At 40.5% G+C, this 22335-nt stretch overlaps 1 protein-coding gene across 4 annotated transcripts; it reads right to left on the minus strand.

The window, feature by feature from the left end:
• Positions 1-1158: 1158 nt before the first annotated feature.
• On the minus strand, positions 1159-22146 carry YTHDF3 (YTH N6-methyladenosine RNA binding protein F3). 4 transcript variants are annotated; one of them, XM_083517916.1, is made up of 6 exons: positions 22005-22146; positions 20263-20287; positions 18712-18795; positions 13554-13639; positions 9880-11463; positions 1159-2301 (listed from the first exon to the last, which is right to left on the minus strand). In XM_083517916.1, exons 1-6 carry the CDS (start codon positions 22026-22028, stop codon positions 2278-2280), a joined length of 1827 nt encoding a protein of 608 aa, XP_083374042.1. In that variant the 5' UTR covers positions 22029-22146; the 3' UTR covers positions 1159-2277. The 4 variants fall into 4 exon arrangements, with proteins under 4 accessions (XP_083374042.1, XP_083374044.1, XP_083374043.1 ...); XM_083517918.1 differs by having other exon boundaries at positions 18712-18824; positions 22005-22083; XM_083517917.1 differs by lacking the exon at positions 18712-18795 and having other exon boundaries at positions 22005-22116.
• Positions 22147-22335: the final 189 nt, after the last annotated feature.

Genomic DNA, 22335 nt, shown 5'->3' on the forward strand with positions numbered 1-22335 from the left:
AAGATATTGAAAATGGTAACTGTTAACTATGGTTGCAAAAAAACACCTCTGTGTACAATGCAGACAAGTTAATAACAAATAGAATTATCTTGGTATTGCGCCAAAGTTTTGTTACCCATGATCAGCACTGAATGTATGCCCCAAGAAAGGTGTGTTTAATATATGCTGCAATTCATACACATGGTCACTTTGCAACACAGCCATTTGGTAGTTCTTTGTGAATGGAGTTTGCCACTGGATTCAGAAAGATTTTGACACTGCCAAGAAAATCCTCTTCTTTGGAATTTGCGGCTGGTGTTGTTAATTACCACAAAGAGAACCACTCTTCAAACCACTTACCTTAGTTAACACATGGTCCACATGATAGCACTGCACTTGGCACTATATGTTTGAATTAATCATGTTCTCCATAGTGATCACACACAAATTCTAATAACACAGCATCTTTTGAAATATGAGGATATGAACAATTATGGCTTTCTTTTGAAGTAGGCTAGCCTTTCATCCTCATACTAATCGCAATGAAGCAATTTTTTGTAGGTGTTTCAATAACCAAATGTAACTTATTTGGAAGGAAGTTGCACAGAATTCAAAGGAATTCCATCCAAGTATATAGAGGAACCTTTAGTTAAGTAACACAAGTGGGTGGGTGACCAATGTTATATACTCAGAGCAGAGCCACGGAAATTCATGACTTCAGTACCTGAAGTCCACTAATTTCAAGGGGTCTACTCTTGAGTATGGCTTGGATGGTCATCACCCAATGATGTTTTCAAAATTAATGTAAAAATGACTGTCACACTGTGCCAAAACAGCCATATATTCAACCAATTTGAATAAGAACAGAGCAGCCAAAAATAATGGGATCAAGCAGTTTTGATCTCCCCAATAAGCTTCAGAAACAGACTGCCAGTGAAAGAATCCAGACATGAAGTAAATATTTGGGTTTGACGGATACAACAAGTATTCATACAACAGCTATTTTTCAACTTCCCCATATCTGGATTTCGTACTGATCTTAAAGAAAGCTTTCAGACTCTTCAGTATTTCATGAAACCAATACAGTTGCTTCACTTTCAAGGCAGCATTCATGTTGGTGTGCAAGTGGAAATTTTAAAATAAAAGTTTAAAAAGTAGCATAGAAAATATTCAGGTGAATATGGTACCTAGGCTTTTATTATATAGCTCTAACAGATAACATGTAAACACATCCATGAGCATACAAACTGAAACCATGGATAAACGTTTATTTCCCAAAGTATTTTGAATTGAAAGAATATCAGACTATAATATTCAGAGCTGGGAACAAACAAAATTTGAGAAACAGAGTATATGCTTGCTAAAACAAGAATTATGTTTATTTAGCTAGTGAATCACCTAGAGGAGTAAATTTTCACTTCCATGATAGCAATCTTTTCAGGCTTGCAAACACCCAGAAATAGGAATTAAAGATTTTAAGTATAGTTATAAAGGTCATAAAAAGTCTGATTTAGACTGAGGTACATGTACTCAAAACTGAGATTGAGTGGTAGCAAACAAACAGTTCCTCAGACAAATGCACTTTTTTCGGTATACATGTTACAGGAAAAAAAAAGGAAATGTGCATTAATTGGTGCGGCCCACCAAGCTGCATATATTAATATTCTCTACACCAAACAGTTTGAAACAAGGGAAATGTCATTCTAATATAATTTCATGTTATAATTCATTTGGCTAAACTGCAGCTCAAAGTTGCTTTGCCATATTAAAAGTTTACTACAATAATTTTCACATGAACATTTAGACTTGAGTTTTACTCCAGGACTAAATATGGCATGATTTTGCTTTAAATTCTGTTGAATAGCTAAAAACTGACAATTAAAAAACTACATCAAAGAAAAATAAGTTGAAGCAATGTGAATCTCACATCATTGAACCACTTATGATGGTTAATTGTTAGTATTTAACAAATTCAAAGAGTTAATGAATCCTTGCATTCGTTCCATCTCCTGTGCCTTAGCTAGGATGCATAATTACAAAAGACAGCAGATACTGGTAAAAGCTTCAGGACAGAAAGTGCTTGACGAAGTTACAGTTCTCAAGTGTGTTTGGTGAGAGAGTATAAGGGCAGATGCACTGATGAGAACCATTACAAGAAGAGTCAATTTTGTGTTAAAGTGTTCAAAGATGTCACCTTAAGCAGGAACAAAGCTTTAATAACTTCTTCTTAGACATATTAGGCATTTCCAGAGTCCACATCATTAGTGTTGTAATTCTAGCAGGACCATCGCCATATAGTTATTGTTTGTTTCTATTCCTCTCCTGCAGAACAGAAGAAAGGAAAATTAGTATAGCTCTGTCATAGAAGACTTTTATTCGGTACAAGTGCTATGCGACTATAAATATTTCATAAAAGCATGACATTAGCTTTACAGAAACATTACAGCAATCAGCTGAATTAAAAGTGCAATTCTATAATCCAACCTAAGGGATGCATCCAATGGTGGCTTCCCATTCCCACAGAAATACTTCCTGCTACTGCAAGGTGAGGCATCTAGTTTTCGCTAACTGCAGCCCTCTGCATTATATTTCAAAATGTTTCCAAGGGTCTCCAAGCCCAGAGGATTCTTTTCTTGGGAGGGGGTGTCATTGGGTAAGATGGATCAATTAATATAAGGAACACTTCCACTAGCATAATGCCACTTTTTGACACAAGTCAAACACAACAAATCTTTACAATTCTACTTCATCACAGAAACTTAAATGAAAGATACAAGATGATGCCAAAGTGCTTTACAGGGCACAAAAAACCACCCCCTTATAAACTGATAATCTCTGACTAAGTTTCATTGTGTCTGGTGATATCAGTGGCACTTCAGAACCCTTGTAGCTTAGTAACATGTAGATACTAGCTATGCAAGGGATAATTTACAAATGGTAAATATCTAGTACCGACATTGTTTTCTAGAACATTTTGCCTAAAGTCACGAAGACTTGAATAGCAATTCCTGATATGAAGGGTTATACATTGTTGGCATCTGCCTGTCTCAAGAGACAGCAAAGTGTGCCTCCATGGGATAAGTCAAACCATTGTGTTGGCAGCACCAAAATCACTTCCCCAGGATGCAAGCCTAGGCAGTGGTATGGAGGTCCTGGACAGCCCAGATGACAGGACCCCCCTCTTAGCTTTGCTGATGTGGTCCAAAGGTAGGCTGAGCAGTATGTTTGTTACACACTATTGCCTTATTGGGACGCGGGTGGTGCTGTGGGTTAAACCACAGAGCCTAGGACTTGCCAATCAGGTCGGCAGTTCGAAACCCCGCGACAGGGTGAGCTCCCGTTGCTCAGTCCCTGCTCCTGCCAACCTAGCAGTTTGAAAGCACACCAAAGTGTAAGTAGATAAATAGGTACTGCTCCGGTGGGAAGGTAAACAGCGTTTCCGTGTGCTGTTCTGGTTCACCAAAAGCGGCTTAGTCATGCTGGCCACATGACCCAGAAGCTGTACACTGGCTCCCTCGGCCAATAAAGCGAGAGGAGCGTCGCAACCCCAGAGTCCGTCACAACTGGACCTAATGGTCAGGGGTCCCTTTACCTATTGCCTTATTTATTCAACTGATATCCTTTTACTCCCAAAGGAGTCCAGGTAGTATGTGTGATGTTATGACAAAGCTACTGATAGAAAAACATGTACCCTTTATGAAACATGATTACAGAATATGAATTCACGAACTGTTTGGAAGTAGGGTTTCCCTAGAAAATTATGCAAACTTTAGACTCCTACTACCTAAGTTGCTGATATTAGCCAACATGTCACTAGTGACATTTTACTTAACATTTTGAAAATACTTTGTAGTTCAGGAAAGTATGCACATTTTTAATCTGAAGCAGTGGTGGGGAACATTTAGGCTTTCTATTTGATCCACATGGTCATTTGGAGGCAAATCTAATATCATGTCAGACATGGAAGAGTTAAAGAGAACTCTTTTTTTTATCTAAGTAAGGTAAAGGTAAAGGTAAAGGGACCTGTTTACCTTCCCGCCAGAGCGGTACCTATTTATCTACTTACACTTTGTCATGCTTTCGAACTGCTAGGTTGGCAGGAGCAGGGACTGAGCAACGGGAGCTCACCCGTCACGGGGATTCGAACAGCCGACCTTTTGATCGGCAAGTCCTAGACTCTGTGGTTTAACCCACAGCACCACCCAAGTACCACAGTGTTAAGATTGAAGATAAGACCTCTTTGAGAGGAAAGGGAAGCAGAGGGCTCTCTCAACTTAAGATGGGAGACAAGCTCTTTGCCTTCTCCCAACCCCACCTTCCATTCCAGCACTGGATGGGCAGAATGCTACCTACTATTCTTAAAGAGCAGTCAGAAGATTTATTTTTTGAAATTAATACTGTAGTGCTTAGTGCTAAGATGGGGAAATAACCCTTTGACTGAAGAGGCAGATATAATTTTCTAGCCACCCCGGCCCTACAACTAGAGTGGGCTCAAAATGCATATTGTGTGTTTATGTTCCTGCCATGTGTATATGTGGCTGCATGTATGAGTGTGTGACTGAATTTATGGATGTGTAAGAAAAGGCGTGTGTGCTTACTGTGTGCCTGTTGGAGGTGTGTTGTGATGCAGGGAGAGGAGAGAGGTATGTGCAATTTTTTCATTGGGTGGGTGTTTGGTTTTTGTTTTAACATGCCACCATTCTTAGGAAGCCCCCAGAAGGTTGGGCAAGTTCTGATCTGGCCCTGGGACTCAAAAAGAATCCTCACTCCTGTTCTAAGAAGTGCATGCTTCAAATAACTACAAGTGCTATGCTCTCATCTGTTCCTCAGCCCAGATGCTTCAACCCAGTTTTCAAATCCCATGCAAAATGATGAAAAACAATTAGGAATGAAGATAAAAGGTGGACTAGGCTCCTTTCATCTTTATCCTTTTCGGAATCCTAATTTCACAAAAGCTAATCAATACACTTTTTCTTGGAACCATACTAGTTCTCCCACTGTTCCCAGTACTGCGCCTTTTTCCTTCTGAAATTTTTATTCATATACCATCTACTAATCCTATCAGACAGCAGAAGTTTAATTCAGCACAAAATGTTTCTCATTCAAAACTCTTCCCTTACAATTGTTTGGAACATTCAGGACTTCTACTAACATATGTGAATTTATTATGATCAGTCTTTGAGAAATCATCAAACACTTAACTCTGAGGTAAACAATATGGGTAGCAGACAAGCAGCTAGTTTTAAAATTAACTTACAACTATGGATCACATGGTAAACATATTTACTGCCTGCAAGAATATTATTGTACTTGTAACAAAAATAGGAAATCAACCTGGAAACAAAAGAACATTGGACTTTTGAATCTGTGTATTAAGCAGACATCTTTCTAAGCTCTGCTTTCACAACAGTCATCACTTCCAAGTTCCCAAATATTTCTTTCAAAATCTAGTAAATTTTATTCTCATCCTTGCTCAAAGTTTTCTGTACAAACAGGTGTTTCTTCGGCGTAGTCACGTAGAATTAAGATTAATTCACTATTTAATCAGATTACTGCAGATACCAATCAATGTCATTTTGTAAATATTGAGCCTTTTCGTTGTGAAATCAAACCAAGAGTTAACAGGCACAACCAAAATTAAATCAACTCAGAAAATTTAAATACAGTGGTACCCCGCAAGACGAACGCCTCGGAAGACGAAAAACTCGCTAGATGAAGGAGTTTTTCGTTTTCTTAGCCGCTTCGCAAGACACATTTCCCTATGGGCTTGCTTCACAAAACGAAGCTTGCCCCGCAAGCTCCGGGGATAGTGGGGAAGCGCAGCGCGTCTTCCCCGCTGTCCCCGGACCTCTTTTGAAGCAAGGGGCGGCGGGGAGAAGATCGCTTCTCCCCGTTGCCAGCCCCGCAATCTCTGGGGACAGAGGGGAAGGCGCACGCGCCTTCCCCTTTCTCCCCGGACCCCTTTTGAACCAAGGGGCGGCAACGGGGAGAAGCGATCTTCTCCCCTCCACCCCTTGCTTCAAAAGAGGGGACAGAGGGGAAGGTGCGCGCGCCTTCCCCTCTCTCCCCAGACCCCTTTTGAACCAAGGGGCGGCAACGGGGAGAAGCGATTCTCCCCGCCGCCCCTTGCCTTAAACAGGTCCGGCGCTTCCCCTCTGTCCCCGGATGGTCTCCATAGGAACGCATTGATTGATTTTCAATGCATTCCTATGGGAAACCGTGCTTCGCAAGACGAAAAATTCGCAAGAAGAAAAAACTTGCGGAACGAATTAATTTCGTCTTGCGAGGCCCCACTGTAGTTTGATGCCCTGCCTAGAACACAAAGGACTAAAACAATGTGCTGCATACGTAACAGATAAAAAGGTAAAGGTAAAGGGACCGACTCTGGGGTTGCAGCGCTCATCTTGCTTTACTGACGGAGGGAGCTGGTGTACAGCTTCCGGGTCATGTGGCCAGCATGATTAAGCCGCTTCTGGCGAACCAGAGCATGGAAACGCCATTTACCTTCCCGCCGGAGTGGTACCTATTTATCTACTTGCACTTTTTGACGTGCCTTCAAACTGCTAGGTTGGCAATAACAGTTAATAGGTTTTTAGAACAGTTTTGGTTCCAATTGCACCCATTGAGCCACTTGGTGCTTAAAATGTCTCTGTGACACACAGTGCCTGCCCTTCCAAGCTGTAAAGAGTGTGATCAGTCTTGAAAAAAGTAGTAGCAGTAAAAGCATTACCACCTTCTATGGCCTGTCTTAAGTCTATGAACTTTTCCAGGCTGACCAGCACCAAAACATTAAGTTGAGAGACATGAGTGGAAAGAATCCTATAGAAATGTTTAGAAACAAAGAAAAAGGTGGCTGAAGGGACAAGAAAGAAGATATAGCAAAGCAAATTTGTGTTTCTGCCTCTCTCAGACTATGCACATGATCCTCTCCTCTCCTCTATTGGTTCCTGAACCGTGTGCTTTCCTACCTCACCCTCTGGGACTCTGTTTCTCTCTCTCTCTCTCTGGGGCAATGTGTGCTTGTTTCTTTTCCTTCTCTGGATCTGTGCACTCTTCTGTTGAGGCTGCCTGTTCATCTCCCTCTCTCTTTCTGGGGCTGCATGTGCAAGCTTTGGTATCTCGATTGGTTTAATGTGAAATGAGTACTTTGTGTCTGGCTCCACCCAGCATGCAAGTCATTTTGTGAAGGGGAACAACCCCATGACAGCCATTTTATGACAGCACTATAATATATTCAAAATTCCCAACATGCCCATGGAACCCAACATATTAGGCACCACTGTAAGCCAGTGCAATATAAAGATAGGCACAGGTTTGAAAGAAACACAATTAGTAGCACTAGAATTTCTGTACTGTTCCAACAATCCAGTTACACCCTTTAAAATGAATAGAAACCCAGCAGATCAACCTATTTGTAAAATGTGCTATTTACATGAGGACAATAGGCAATAATCTTAGCAACTTGGTTGATGATGTACCCCATCTGATTTCAGGTGTCTACAACCACAAGAATAATTCCAAAAGCCATCTTGTAAATAGAACACTGGAACTAGCCTGTATATGCATCTCTAATAGCAAGTGTAATTATCTTAATAACAAGGACTGTATGAAAAACAAAACAAACACAACCACCTGAAATGAAAGTCGAAGCAAAGAACCATTACAGAAAATTTGTAAACAGAAGAACCAATTAGTATAAACATTTAAGTTGCCATTTTGTATGCAGCATCATTACTAGACTACCCAAGGAATCCTGCTTATTTATGGAGCGTGGCTGGACTCTTCATATGTAGGTATAATTTTTTCTTCTCTTCAAACACTGCAAAACTACCTGGGCTTAAAACAAAACTGTTTATTCAGTTCCACTCTGTAGATCCCACCTAAGAAAAATCAACCATGAGAAGCACAAAAGAAATGACAACTTGGGTCAAAGAGACGTTTTATTCTTCAGCCTTTTCTTCTGTTCAAGGTTCTGTCACAACTTCAGCTGAGGACCAGACTTAGTATCCCATTTGCTTTGTTAACCAATGCCATTCAATGTGAATTTAGCAATGGCTGGCTACTATGTAGCCACACCTGAATCAGAATTCTCAAACCCACTTTTGATTATGAACTGAACAGATTCTGCCCAACATCTCCTCTGCCACTGAATTCCTTGATTACAAGCAAGTTTATTTTAAGCCTTCTTCAGAACTCCTAGTTAATCCCTAGTTAACTACTTGTAACACTGTTTTTTCTTCTTCTCCAAACTGCTCCCATCCTACAAACAATGACATAGAATCCTTCTCACCAGCTTCCTATGGAATAAAAAGCTTTCTGTGGTGCACAGAGGAGACCTGGAATGGGGACACAAGATCATGCCAAGCAGTCATTCAGAAGTTAGGATATTTCTCCTGCTCTTAAAGGAGAATCCATCTACTACTTATTTACAGTAATTCCTCCTTCCATTTGAACAGTACAGGAGCTTACAAGTTCATACACTGTACACAGTCTTTTCCAGCAAGTTGACTCCATCAGCAGCTATCAGGGTATGTAGCTAACAAGAGTAAAACTGAATTACTGTGTTGTGAAATGATACATGTCTAAGAAGTGTGTCGCCAACATGAAGTTTGGAAAGCTCTTATGTAAGGAAAGATACCTGAATTTGTTTATTTTCATCTTCTTTCTTCATCCATTTTTCCTTTTGTACTGCCCCTAAGAGTCTGTGTGTTTAATTTTTATTGTAAATTACAAAAACACACAGATCTTCATAAATAACATTTGGTATGGGACAAGATACCTTGGATTGGCATGTGCTTACAGCATTAAGTACCTACGGAATAAAGTGGGGTCCACAGGTTGGTGACAAGTGCCTGTTTTGCATGTAGAACAATCCACAATCAACGCCTGGCATATCCCACATAAGAAGGGAGAAATTTCAAGTCTCTTCCCAACTCTTTATTCTCCCCTAAGATAACTAGGTCATCATAAGAATCAGCCCTGGGTTGGGTTAATTTATTTCTGCGTAAATGTTGTTTGGGTTATAGCCAAATGATGCCCCTTTACATATGAAAGGCTCTTTGATCCAGCAGAGCCTTCAAGGACTGAAGCTGTTCTAAAGGGTTCTTCAACCTTGCAAAGCAGGCTGGAGAGCTGCAGAGGGGCCAGGAAAAACACAATTTTGCCTTGACCCCTGGAAGGTTCCACTGTATTAAAGTGCCTTCCATCAGGAGAAACACATTGCCTGAATACAGCCCTTTCTATTTGTCCTGCCAGGCACATTTGATAAGAAATGTTTCACAAAAAATATTTCACAAAGGGTCAAAACACATTTAAACTCATGTTGACATTTTCTTTTTCTTTCCTATGCATCTCTATGAGAAGCAAGTCCTACTGAGTTCAATTGGGCTTACCATCAAGTAAATGGGCATAGGATAGCAGTCTAAATTCCTAACAAGCTCTCAATTTCTGTGTTATGTGGCTTTTTCTATGCATCTAAAAAAATTGTACTATTACAACAGCTGAAGCATGTAGACATCACAACTTCCATATACATATTTTTTGTTTAAATGTCACAAAACAAAACAGGCAACGAAATGATTTAAGGAACAAGTACCATTTGCTACCGAAACCATTAAAATACATATTTTTTCAATCGACTGCCAGTGAAGTTCAGTTACTTAGCTGAAGGTTTTAATGCAGAAGTAAAATGCTATGAAGAATGGAAAATTGTATTTGCAAATGTGCTTGCAAGGAAGTGTTGTTGAGTACGTTACATGCCTTGGCCTTTACCATCTAAACCCATTTCTAATTACTTTTTGTTTTACATATTAAAAAACCAAGCAGATCTGTTTTTTAAAAAACCCCAAACCCCAAAAAGCATGAAAAAAGTTTATTATAATTATAATATTAGATTCTTACCCTACGCATGGCTTCCTCCTCCTCTTGACGCTTTTCATAATGTGCAAAGTCATCAAAGATTGAGGTGGTATGCTTGAAAGTAGCAATTATTTTAAGCACTTGCTTGGCTTTTTCTAGGGGTACTTCTTGAGTGTCCCTCGAGTTGGTAACGGGTTTGTTGTCATTATTTTCCAAGCGAATGTGCCGCAGCTGGTTGTTTGGAACGTCTTTAACAAAGATCCACTTAACATCAAACTTCCCCTTCCACTTATCCTGAGACCAGACTCCAGCATATGCATTGTAGTCCACCACAGACTTCATCTCAGCTACTCCGCAGAAGTGTCCACTGCCATTCACACTGAAAAGTAAATAGAGTGGGCCTTTTCCATTCAGTGAACGGTAGGCAGCATCCAAGCGCTTATTACCATGCTCAGTACTACACCAGATAGAATACTTAATGGAGCGGTGTATATCATCCTCCGAATAGCTTTTGATTATAAACACACGACCGTTCTTCAGATTCCAATCAAAGTCTTTGGGATTATAGTTATTTATGGCCTTTAGTTTCTCCAATACTGGGTGCACTTCTACACCAGAAGGTGAAGAGCTAACTGGTATAACACCTATACCATAGTTTTCATTGCCAGCTCCATTGCTCTGATTGAAGCCTACACCCCTATTGCGAGGAGCCACCCAGCGATTTTGCAGCTGCTGCTGCTGCAGCTGATGAGGCGGAGCCTGTTGCTGAGGTCCTTGTGGCGGCGGAGGCGGAGGCTGCTGCTGAGGCAGTTGGCTTTGCACCATTGGAGGAGGCTGAATTAATGGCTGAGGCTGCTGCATTATAGTCTGAGGAGGCAGTACTGGTTGGGTTGGGGGAGCTTTTACCACAGACCCTTTGTCATCCCAAGTTCCAATATTCATGTTGTGTTTTATAGGGGGAGGTGGTACCGCAGGGCCCCCAATTCCCACATTACCTTTAGGCTTAAGTTTTGGCTGAGGCTTAGCAGGCTTCCTAGCAATGGCAGCCCATGAGGTTGGTTTAGGTGCTGAACTGCTAACCGCAGGCACACTATTTGCTGCAATGCTTGTCATACCTGTACTACTCAGAGCGGAACCAACTGTTTTCGTCACAGCGACTGTCATATCACCGCCAATTTTCAGTCCAGTCATGCCTTGCTCAATGCTGCTAATACCAGGCACCTTGTTCAATGTATCATTGCCAAATCCAGCCTGTCCATCAGCTATTGCTCTACCAAGAGAGCTAGGTGGGTAGCCATAGCTGCTGCTGTAAGCAGAGCTTTGAGTCGATTGTCCCTGAGATCCACTTGTCCCCCATGTTGAGAAATCTGCATTCCCAGGGAAAAAATTAAATCCATGCTGACCAAGGAATGGAGGGGTGTTTCCTAAAGCCCCAGGTTGACTAAAGACACCATCAGGGATGTAGTGGTGTTCACCATTGCTCATCTGTCCGTAAGTTGTCAAGTATGGCATTGGAGGATCTCCTGCTGTGGACCATGCCGCTTCACCCAGAGAGTACGGAAATCCAATGGATGGAGCATAATAACTAGGCATGTATGGGTCTGACATTGGTGGATAGCTATTATTCTGCAGGAAAACATATCAGTGTAAGAATCATTCTATTGCTACATCTACATTATTTGCCTATAAATATGCATTTATGGACATCTGAAGCAAATTTCCGACACAGTTAGAATTTTAAACAGAAAAAAAATTCAAGCAATGAGATCTAAAAGAGATACCTTTGTTATCTTTAATCTCACATACAAAACCAACGTAATTACAGCCTACATCGTTTTAATTAATATAACACAATTAAAAGTGCTTTGAGCAATTAAAAAATTCTCTTCCATCTCCAAACAGGAGTGTTTTTCCTGTTTTTTAACAGGATGTCATTTTATTTCTTTTATTCCTATAGGCAAATTCCTGTCCTACTTCTAGGCCTCTCTCCTATGCTGAACAGCTGATCAAAGATTCAGTACTGACCATGACCATTAGCCCAACATGTATGCGTACCAACATTCCCCTGAGAAACCTGCCTCTGGTGTATAGATAAGGTTCAGTGTATATATTTAACAACTCATCATGTTCCTTGCCAAGCTGTAAATAAGTTCACCCTGCACAGTGAAAAGGAACTTCAAGTACTGATAAACCCTGTCACCTAGCTCACTTGAAATCAGGGGTAGCTAACCTGAGGCCCTCAATATGATTTTGGACTCCCAGCTCCCACCAGTCAAAGACAGCATGACCAATGGTCAGAGATGATAGTCCAATAACATCTTAAAGGCTATAGCTTAGCTACATTTGTTGTAAAAAATAAAAGAATACCTCTATATGAGCAAACAAGGAAGTTTTTATAAGTGTGAGGGTTCCTTTGCATTTGCAAGAAAGGTAAAAAAAAATTGCTGATTTATTTGGTCCAGATCCAATTCCTAATTCGCTTAGCTTGCTCTAATTGTTCAATCTTGAATCAATATTTTAATGTTCTGTGTTTGGCATTTTGAGTCTTGTCACTATTATTTTCCCCAATAACAAAAAACAGAAAATGCAATTATCTGCTCTATGTATACATAAAGAATATTAAACTCCAAAGTTTGCCTAAACTATGCCACCCTTGGCGTAGCTGGATCCTTCCATTTGCAAAAGCAACCAGTACCCAGCAGAAGCTTTCCAGTGGAGGGAGAGACGTGATTTTTGCCCCTGGAACTGCCACACTTTTCCAGAGAATCAGCCAAACCTCCAAAACAGCTTTTCAGGGAAAGGCAGAGGCAAGGAGAAATCAGCAAAGTCACTTCCCACTACAGAGCAGAACTCGAATTCAAGAATGGATCAAAACCACAAGGTTTTATCAGCTCACTCATCTACAAGTGTGTTTTTCAAAAGGTTGTTTGAGTGCTGGATCAAGTAATGTATGTTCTTGCCTAGCAACTGACTGGCTGCAAGGCCATTCGACACCAAAAGGAACTGGCCCAATAAAAAGCACCACATATTCTTTGCATTTCTTACTCACCATGCAAATTTAGGCATACAAAACCACTATCAATGTATAGAAGGTTGGGCATAAGGATATAAACTGTTTCTCCCATCACAGTACACACATACAAAATGATAGAAATACCACTTTCTTGCACTTTCTTTCCAAATACCTTGCCCCAAAGCCTGTCAACATGCATCTTCTGCAAGCAAAAATTCCCTGAAATGGAAGAATCCTTGTTGGACTTGAAACTCATGTAAGAATTCAGAAAGGGAGCACAAAATCAAAAGCTAACCAAAGGCTGAATCATAAGAAAAATGACTGGACCATTAACTCTTTCTCCATCCAATCCCAACTGCTGAAGGAAATGGAATGGGATGTAGCACTGTAGGCTGCTACAGGAGTAGGGCATGAGATTTGTGTACTGTTCTGTGCACACACAACAGGTATGCTTAATTTAAGATAGATTTCATTAAGCTTAAGTGGATCCCTCTGCTTAAAGTAACTTCGCTCATTTGGAACCTAACTCGTACAAATCCATTTAGCACTGTTTAAGAGATTTACAAATACTATGAAAACTTACAATGGTCTGTTATAAAACCATTTAAACTGTTTTGTGTTACTTGCTTATTATAAAGGAATAACCAACTAAAAACTATACTCACTAGCTTACAAGAAAAGGTGTATTCTTGTAAATACTCACCTGATTTGTCTGGCTACTTAGATATGGCTCAAAATCATCATCATTTACTGCATCCTTTTGATGAATCGAACCGTTTTGCACTGAAACTGAAACATAACTGAAATTAGACATCTTCTAGAAGTCCTATGCCTAACTTTTTAGTTGTTAAAAACACATGATGGAAAAAATGTTTCAAAAACCAGAATATTTCTTTAGCAGGCAGCAACACACTACAAGCATCTTAGAATTCAAAAAACCAATAGCAGCCTATGGATGCATTTTGGCTTGCCTGCTGCTGAAAGAGACCATGAAGTGATTGATAATACCATCATTTATTAGTTTTAGACCCTTAAGTAGTAGCAGATGCCAGGACATTGTCCTGTTTGCCTCTGTGTAGTTCCTTCCTTATTTCAGATGTTGCCATATATCGAGATGTTTAGCTGGTGATATACTGCAATATTGATAACCCAGCCCTACTCTCAACAGAAACAAGGTAATTCATAGGAGTGCACTTTTTGTCTAGTTATATGTATTAAAACTGAAGTTGAAGTTTTATGGATTCACATGCAAGCATAAATATTAGATTTAACTGCTCTGTTCAAATAACTTCAACTAAACACTTTCCCATACCATCTTCTGCAGGTATACTTAGCTGGCATAATTTTCCAATATAAAATATTTGGACACTAAACCATTTTTCCTGACATCCTAACGGAACATTGTAAATTCAACACCTCAACAGATGGGAAACCTACAGAAAGCAGGGAAACCAACTCTCCATAGTTAAGAACGGAATAGTCTAAAAAGTGCTTAGCTGTTGAAATATCACTTCTAACATAGCTAGAAACAATATAGTATATTTGCAGCAATTGTTCACTTCAAAAATGAAATTTGCAGACACCTTTATTAATAGAGCTCTATGCCGAGTACTCGATACAAACGTTTTCTACCTGAAAATAGCAAAAATGCATGCAAACATTTTTAGTAAGCCAGTTCTAGTTAAATTCAAGCAAATGAAATGAAAAAGCAACACAAACTAGTTCTACAGATTAATCATTCTCTCTCTCTCTCTCTCTCTCTCACTCACACACACACACACACACACACATCTCCTGTTTGCATGTTCCTACTATTTTTTGCAACAGAATTAGAGCACAAGCACAGCTTTCAAGGCAGACATGCACACACAAGCTAGAACTTTGCCTTGGCATGACCTACTTTTCCAATAATGTAACATGAATCTGGTTTTGTTTACCTTGCCAGCAATAGGGTTCTCACCCCACCCCACAGAGCAATTCCTAATACCAAATACAAAGAATGTATTTGCAAAGAGTAATGGTAACAGTTTTTTACATGTGAGCTGACAACCCAGGACTTCTACAGGTGCACTGCAGTAAACCTGCCACACAAACAGTCACAATAAAAGCAGGTTTTGTACTTCTTGACAGTAAACAAGACCCAGAGATGTTCTGAGCATTTACAACATAAACTCTGCCCTCTAAGTAACTAAGATGGACTCATGAGAACTTAGGTTTCCAATTTCACAATGCAGACACAAAGTCCAGCTGTATTGTGTAGCTCATCCAACCAATCATAAGGACAAAGCAACTACATATGCATATATATTAGCAAGAATATGGCAGCTTAAAGTTTTTTTCCGGGAGGAAATTATGCCCTGCACACACACAGGGTGGGAAACAGTGCAATAATTTTTGGGGATGGAGGACGACAAGGACACTTAAAGATCATCAGGATTTCCTAGCATTAAAAAACCCCTTACCTTCAGGTCCTTCGCATCATATGCAAAGTAACTTGTGAAATGTAATTTGTATTCACTGTGTGTTCAGAGCTTTGTGGCGTTTTTAATTTTGCTTACAAGAAAAACAACCATCTGCCCCATGCATTTCACACAGATTTTTCAAGGAGTCAATGCACCTAATGAAATTTATACTTTGGCTAGTTACGTTGTTATTCATATTTGTATAAAGAACATAGGTGATCTGAAACTAAAGACTGCAGCTGAAAACTAGTATCCAAAACTTTGGATCACTAACTCAATTAAAAACCACGCACGCAGCTATGAAGCTGCATAGCATCTGCATTCTGCAGCATCTACACCCAGATAGCTAACATGTTCAGCCATACTTCTAACCGAGCTGCCCTGTTAAGTGTTCTTCTTGGTGCAAGAATTCCTGTTTGCACTTTTTAAGACAGCTATTTCACTTAACTGTAGAGAAAAATCTGGAGAACCATAAAAGACCCAAACTAGACAACAGCAAAACACCACTTCCCGTGGATGAGATAGTCACACCTAAAAGCAACAGGAGCTATTCCACATCTAAAACCTTTCCTGCCACAAACAAATTTCCATCAATTTATCTTTCAAGAGTCCATTCTTTCCTGCATCTCCGTCATTCTTCTCCAATAAGATGAAGTAGCTTCATCAGATCCTCTGAAAAAAACAGTGCCATTCAGTAAGTCTACCACTTTTGAAACCCTATTCAATGTTACAAAACCAAAAAAAACAACAACTTTGGCCTCCTCCCCGCCCCAATGGGTAGATCACTGCCAGTTGTTTTATACTGGGAGTAGATCGTGGTCTAATCTAAACTCCACGTTCTTTCCTCATTCACTTCTGTGTTCATTAGAAAAGGTGAAACTTTTGTCCATGCCCAAAACATTCCCTTTAATGCTACTAGATTCTCTGAGCATTTGTCTTTTTGTTTGTGCTTTTGAAAGTGGCACTTTCACATGAAGCAGACAAAGTTATAGAATACCTCAAGAAGGAGGAAGTGAACAGAGAAGACAGTAAGCCAGCAAGCCAGAAATCCATTCACAGCAGATGATGTGCCCCACCCCCACAATTCCTGTTGCAATGATTTAAACATTTTGAAAACACTGATTATATCCCCAAATATATGCAAAATAAGGAAATGTGACATTTTAGTTCATTAGTACAATACATTCCAAATCTGACTGCAGAAGCAAGAGAAATGTGGTGAGGGAGAAAGAAGGGCCTTTACTTTTGTTCAATTGGGGCTCTGCAGCCCTGGGCACAGCAATGGGCTGGATAAGAGTCAATGAAGCTGAATTGTAGCAAGATGGAGATCCTGTAGGTGACTAGTTTCCAAATCCAGAATGTAGGCAGTTTGTCTGTCCTGTATTTGTCTACTGCATTCCATGTGAAGGAGCCGAATCAAAGTATGGGGGTGTTCCTGTACCTATAGTTGTTACTGGAGTCCCATGTGACTACAGCAGCAGGGACCGCCTTTTACCAGCTTCAGTCATTACTCCAGTTGTAGCTAATCCTGGCCAGGGACAGCCTGGCTACAGTGACCCATGCATTGGAATAGAGTGTCAATTACGGTAATGTGCTTTCTGTGGGTCTACCCTCAAAACTGGTCTGGAAGCTGCAGTTAGCACAAAATGCAGTTGCTAAGTTACTGGCCATGAGACTGCAACTCCACCGTTAAAGGAACTGCACTGACTGCCAATTTGCTATCAAGCCGTGTTTCGGGATTTGTTATTAAACAATTTGGAACCAGGTTATCCGAGAGAACGCTTTCCTCTAGACAAGCATGCCCTGCCAGTAAGAACATCTGCAGAGGCCCTTCTGATTGTGCCATAGCCTGCAGATAGCATTAACTGGGACAAGGGCCTTTTCTGTGACAGAGTCCACACTATCGAATACCCCCTCCCCCAAATAAGAAATGTGCCAATAGTGGTGCAATTCCACTGCTTTTTTATTTGTTTTATATAGCTTTTGGTGGATACGGATTCCAGCGGCTGTGGAATTTTAAGAATGTTTATTGTCTGATTATTTTCATTTTCTTTGTATTACATTTTATGATATTGCTGCATTGAGTTGCCCGCATAACATGTGGTATTTAAATATCTAAATAAACAGATGCAGAAAAGCTCAAAACCTTCTCCAGTGTCTCATCAGAGAAAAGACAGCCATTTCTCCTGTGACTAAAGTGATACCATGTTTGAAAGGGGACCAACCCTGTATTGGAAAAGAGGGAGCCACATACTAGCAATTCTCCTCAAATAGTAAAATGTGCTTTAAAAGGAATTATGAACTCAGAAACAGTTATCAGCCAGTATAATGAAGTTCTGTATGTATTAAGGTACAAAAAATTTATGCTGCAAAATAAACTTGTGTCCTTAAATGAATTATTGAACTGCAAGTTGAATCTTAATAATCAAATCATTTGATTTACAGGAAAACACATGCTATATCCACAGTTACCAACGGTGTATTTCAAGTACAGTTTTATGTTTCATGTCTCTCTTCTTTGGAACGGGGAATACACCACTAAACTGAAGGTGTCACTACCAGCAAATCAATGACAGTGACATATGTACAGCTAAGACTGCAATTCTATGCACACTCAAATGGGAATAATAAATTTGTCAGTTTATAAAAAAATATTTGCACCTTATTTTGCTGTATGAAGCTTAGTGATATTTTGCCATTACCACAACCCTTGGAGGTAAGTTAGGCTGATACACAGTGCCAGTGAGCTTCATAGATCAGCAGGGATTTCAACCAGAGTTTCAGACATGTAAGTCCAATGCTCTAGCTGCACAGACTTTCAATATGTTCCTTAGTAAGATTATGAATTCTCATTCGCTGAAGAGTTAAAAAAAAAGCAGGGGAAAACAGATACTGGAGATACCTTAGGAATAGTATGGCTATGACAAGGCACAAGTGAAAGTGCTTAATCTTTAGCACAAGGCTCTTCTCATCTATACGTGCCTAAACCATGGGATCTTTTTTTTGGGGGGGGGGTGCCGGCGGCTGACATGTTGCCCTGAGAAACCCCCAAAAAAGAAATAAGGTGAGTAACAATCAGGACAGGCATCTCAATTATGGGTACTCCAGTTATAGACTAGCCTACTAAGGCTTCTTAAGTCCCAGGGTAAAGATCAGGCCTTTTAAATAACTTGTGTAATCTGGGCCTTTTTTAAAATCAGTGCTTTTAACTTTGGCGTTGTAGTGAGTTTTGTTTTCTTGTATTTATTATGCTTTTGATGTTATGCCTTATTCTGTATTTAAGTTGTTTTTATCTTTACAATAAGTCCTGAGAACTCTGTTGTGGATCAGCATACAAAAGTCATTAATACTAAAGACCACTAAACCAAACAGGAGTTGATTCTAAGTAAATATCCATACCTAAAATACAAGCCTTCAAGCACAGGATGGGGGAGAAGAGAACCAGAGTAGGGGAGTAGCTGAACTGCTGCTTAGAGATCTTTCCTGCCGAGATAAGATTCAATCTAGCTTCTCTTGTTGATATTAACGTGATATAATGGAAACAAAAAAACTTTACATTGATTGACAAAGCAGATTTGGATCACATCTGGGAGATTTAAAGGGGAATTCCCTTTTGCAACTGGAAATTCATTCATACGATGTTGGCAAGTGAACCTATCCACTGGGAAGTTCACTTCTTTGCTTGTCTTTACTCTACAGAAAATTAAGTGCACTAAAATATCCCAATGAAGATGTGATGTAAAGTGCACATGTGAAACAGCTAAAATTTTAGGAGTTCAATAACTGAACAGTTCTCAATATTTGAGAAAGGTTGATCCTATGCATACCAAACAATTTCACCCTTTGTTAAGCTATGACTAGGTAACTGCCTATGACCATATAATGTTTAGCAAGCTTTATCTCTCACTTCTAACAAAATGGAGTCCTTAACTCTCCCATGTATATATTTTAGCAGTATAGCTATATGCAGATGTTCAATTTTTTAATAAGCTGCCAAAAGCTTGAGATAAAGAATACACTAAAGATTAAAGCATACCATGATGCTATCCTGTATGCAGAGATAAATAACATGCTACATTCACTTTTTTTTTCATTTGCCAGTATGTCTCACAGTTTAAGGACTCAAAATTCTCATGCACATATGCTCACCACTCATCATCAGTTTAGCACACTTGCTACTAGGCTAAATGAAGAACCATTCCTACAATAACATGCACATAAGCACAATTATTAACCCTTCATATACAGAAACATTTTTTATGGTTTTTCACTACCTTTTTGTTCTGGCAGGTATTTAACTGTCTTCTTGTTTTATGGTCTTTGCATAAGCTCATAAAGTGCACTGTTGCTTATCTGCTTTTATTGGAATTTTAATGGCTTTACGTTTTGCTTTCCGGTTTAATTTTTAGCTGATTTTAATAGGTCGTACTACTCAGTGTATGATTCATATATGACTCTATACTCTTGGCTGAGTATAAAGCATTCTGACAGCACAATTCTGTCTACACATGACTACTCAGATGTCCCACTGAGTTCAACATAAGTAGGAATAGACTGGTGCCTGAATTACTCTATATAATGGGAGATATTCAGCTAAATAATTGCATGAGCAGAAGAGGAATTCCCCTGCTCCCCCCCCCCCACCAATCTGTTCTGAGGGTTCCTCAGAAATATGGGGACAACACAGGAGAAGTCCTGATATGCAAATGGAAGCTGTTGCAGAATCAATATATTAAGAATGATGTAACACACAAAAATGTTGGGAAAGTCCACTTTATAAGTGAAAAAAATGATTCACTGTCTGGTGCAGTCTCATGACTACTACTACTACTACTACTCCAGTATAAACTGTCAATTGAATGCATCTGCTACACTTAACTGTCTACTACAGGGAAATCATTGAATTACTCTATTCATGTCAGTGAACCTAACACAGAAGAATCAACTTACCTTTATTTCCCTGTCCTTTAGGTCTCTGTTAGTGATAAAACAAGAAAAACAAACAAACAAAAATTAGAGGAACCGAACATTAAAGTTATCACAAAGATCAAATAATTTTGGTGATTTTAAGATACCCCAAGATGGTAAAATACAAGCCATTTTATTAAAAAGAAAGAACTATGACTTAAGTGCTGCAAGCCTGATGCATTCTAAATTCTGTTTATTGGGATTACTGGTAGACTCCCAATATTACTGTACACATTAAGATACCTAACTACAGTTTACCATTCAGAAACAAAATGGAACAGTCATCCAATATTTATGTGTGGCACTATAAAAAGTATAATCAGATGATTTTGTAGAAGCTAAACTGTTCACTGTACTATGCCTGCTTTTATTTCTTAAAACTATGCATGTATTGCTATTATCAAATCAGTTATAAAAAGGTGCCTGTAAAATGCAAAAAAAATATGCAACAAGGACCGAATAGCATGTTCCAGTGAGGTACAGGCCACTCCCATTTTAGGCGCAACTGATATGTGCATGATCGTGCACATGTGCCGAACCCGGAAATGTTATAAAGATGTCATTGAAATGTCACTAAATGGGTAGAATGGGTGTTTGTAGACTTTTTCAATTAGTTTCTGATTTCACACAAATGTGTAATGACCTGAATGCAACCCCCACACAAATGGGGTGTTGCCTGTACTGCTGCATGCCCCTAGTCCTGTACCTTAAGAATGCTACACTTCGATGCTGAATAAAATCAGAACTAGCCATATTGCGGACTATACTATTTATTACATACCATGTTAAAATATTTTTACTTCATTAAGTGCATTTCCCTGCCCCCAAATAAAGCTCCCATTACAAACAATTCCTGTTTCCACATAGACTTTACGACTCTGACCCTGCAATGACTTTTGCAAATTACTCAATCCTGACAGAATGAAGAAAAACCTGTACTAGCTGAAGAGCCAATACTAAAAGCAAGTATTTTCAAAAGTGGCATTCCAGGTTTAAAAATGAAACTTGTGCAGACATGGATTCTGGTTTGCAAGATTTCTCCCCCAAGTTAACGTTCACCAGAGACCTCCATTATCTGCTCTCAGCTGCAAAAATAATGTTTACACGGGGAGGGGGGACCCAGAAGGGTGAGACTGAGAGGATCAAGACTAGAAAAACAACCATGGGAAGAATTGGTGAAAGAATTGGGAGGGGGGATAAGGAGATCAGAAAAGGGTGAAAGAAAGAAAAAAGTGTACATGGAATAGCTGCATGAAAACAAAATAAGCAGATACGGAAACACGCATGAAGACATGCCATCAATAAATGAAACGCAAAGAAACATATAACCGCAAGAACGAGATACGAGAGGCGGCTGCACTACGAAGGAGGTTTAACGGTGGCCGTAAGGATCCCTCCAAGTCCACTTGCGAGGGAAAACCGGAGGCGGCACAGGAAAGCGGGCAGAGGGCGAAGCTGGCGGGGAAAGCGAAGGCGCCCCCGGAGAGGGAAAGGCCTGCTCGTGAAGAGAAGCAACGGGTTCGCCTCACGGCCTCCGCGGGGAGGCCCCAGGCCGAGCGGCCTCCAGGCCTGCGGAGGGGGCGGGCCTGGGAACAGGGGAGGAGCCGCACGGCCTCGGATGTAGCGGGCGCGGATCCCCGCTATGCCCAGAGGAAGGAGGGCGGGACGGGGTGAGGAAGGGGAGGCCGAGCCATCCTCCAGGCCAGGCCGGGCGCAGACCGTACCTGGTCGACGCTGGTGGCTGACATTCTTCACGGGGAGCCGCAATCCCCTCACCCCGCTCCGCTTGGGCCTCCTCCTCCTCCTCCCGCTCTTCCTCAATTCCCCGCCGCCGCCCTTTCCGCCGCTCTCCCCGCCGCCGCCGCCGCCTGACTCTCTCCGCAGCCCGGGCACTTCTAGTCTGCTCGGCGCCTCCGAAAGCAACCAGCTGGACACAGCTCGGCTTCCCTCCCCTGCTCCGCTTTCCCACAATGGCGGACGCGCTCCGGATCCTACTTCCGCTCCGCGGCGCCCTGACCTTCCGCTCTCCCCCCTCCCTCTACCACTGACGACATT

The sequence above is a fragment of the Podarcis liolepis genome (assembly GCF_965112155.1).
Source record: "Podarcis liolepis genome assembly, chromosome: 8".
Taxonomy (NCBI): Eukaryota; Metazoa; Chordata; class Lepidosauria; order Squamata; family Lacertidae; genus Podarcis; species Podarcis liolepis.

Excerpts from the sequence above, each read along its gene's own strand:
- YTHDF3 (XM_083517916.1), bottom strand. The coding sequence starts at position 22,028 with ATGTCAGCCACCAGCGTCGACCAG. Across the intron at positions 20,288-22,004 it reads CAGCCACCAGCGTCGACCAG|AGACCTAAAGGACAGGGAAA; the intron begins GTACGGTCTGCG and ends TATCACTAACAG. Across the intron at positions 13,640-18,711 it reads CTTGAAGGCTTGTATTTTAG|TTTCAGTGCAAAACGGTTCG; the intron begins GTATGGATATTT and ends GTTATGTTTCAG.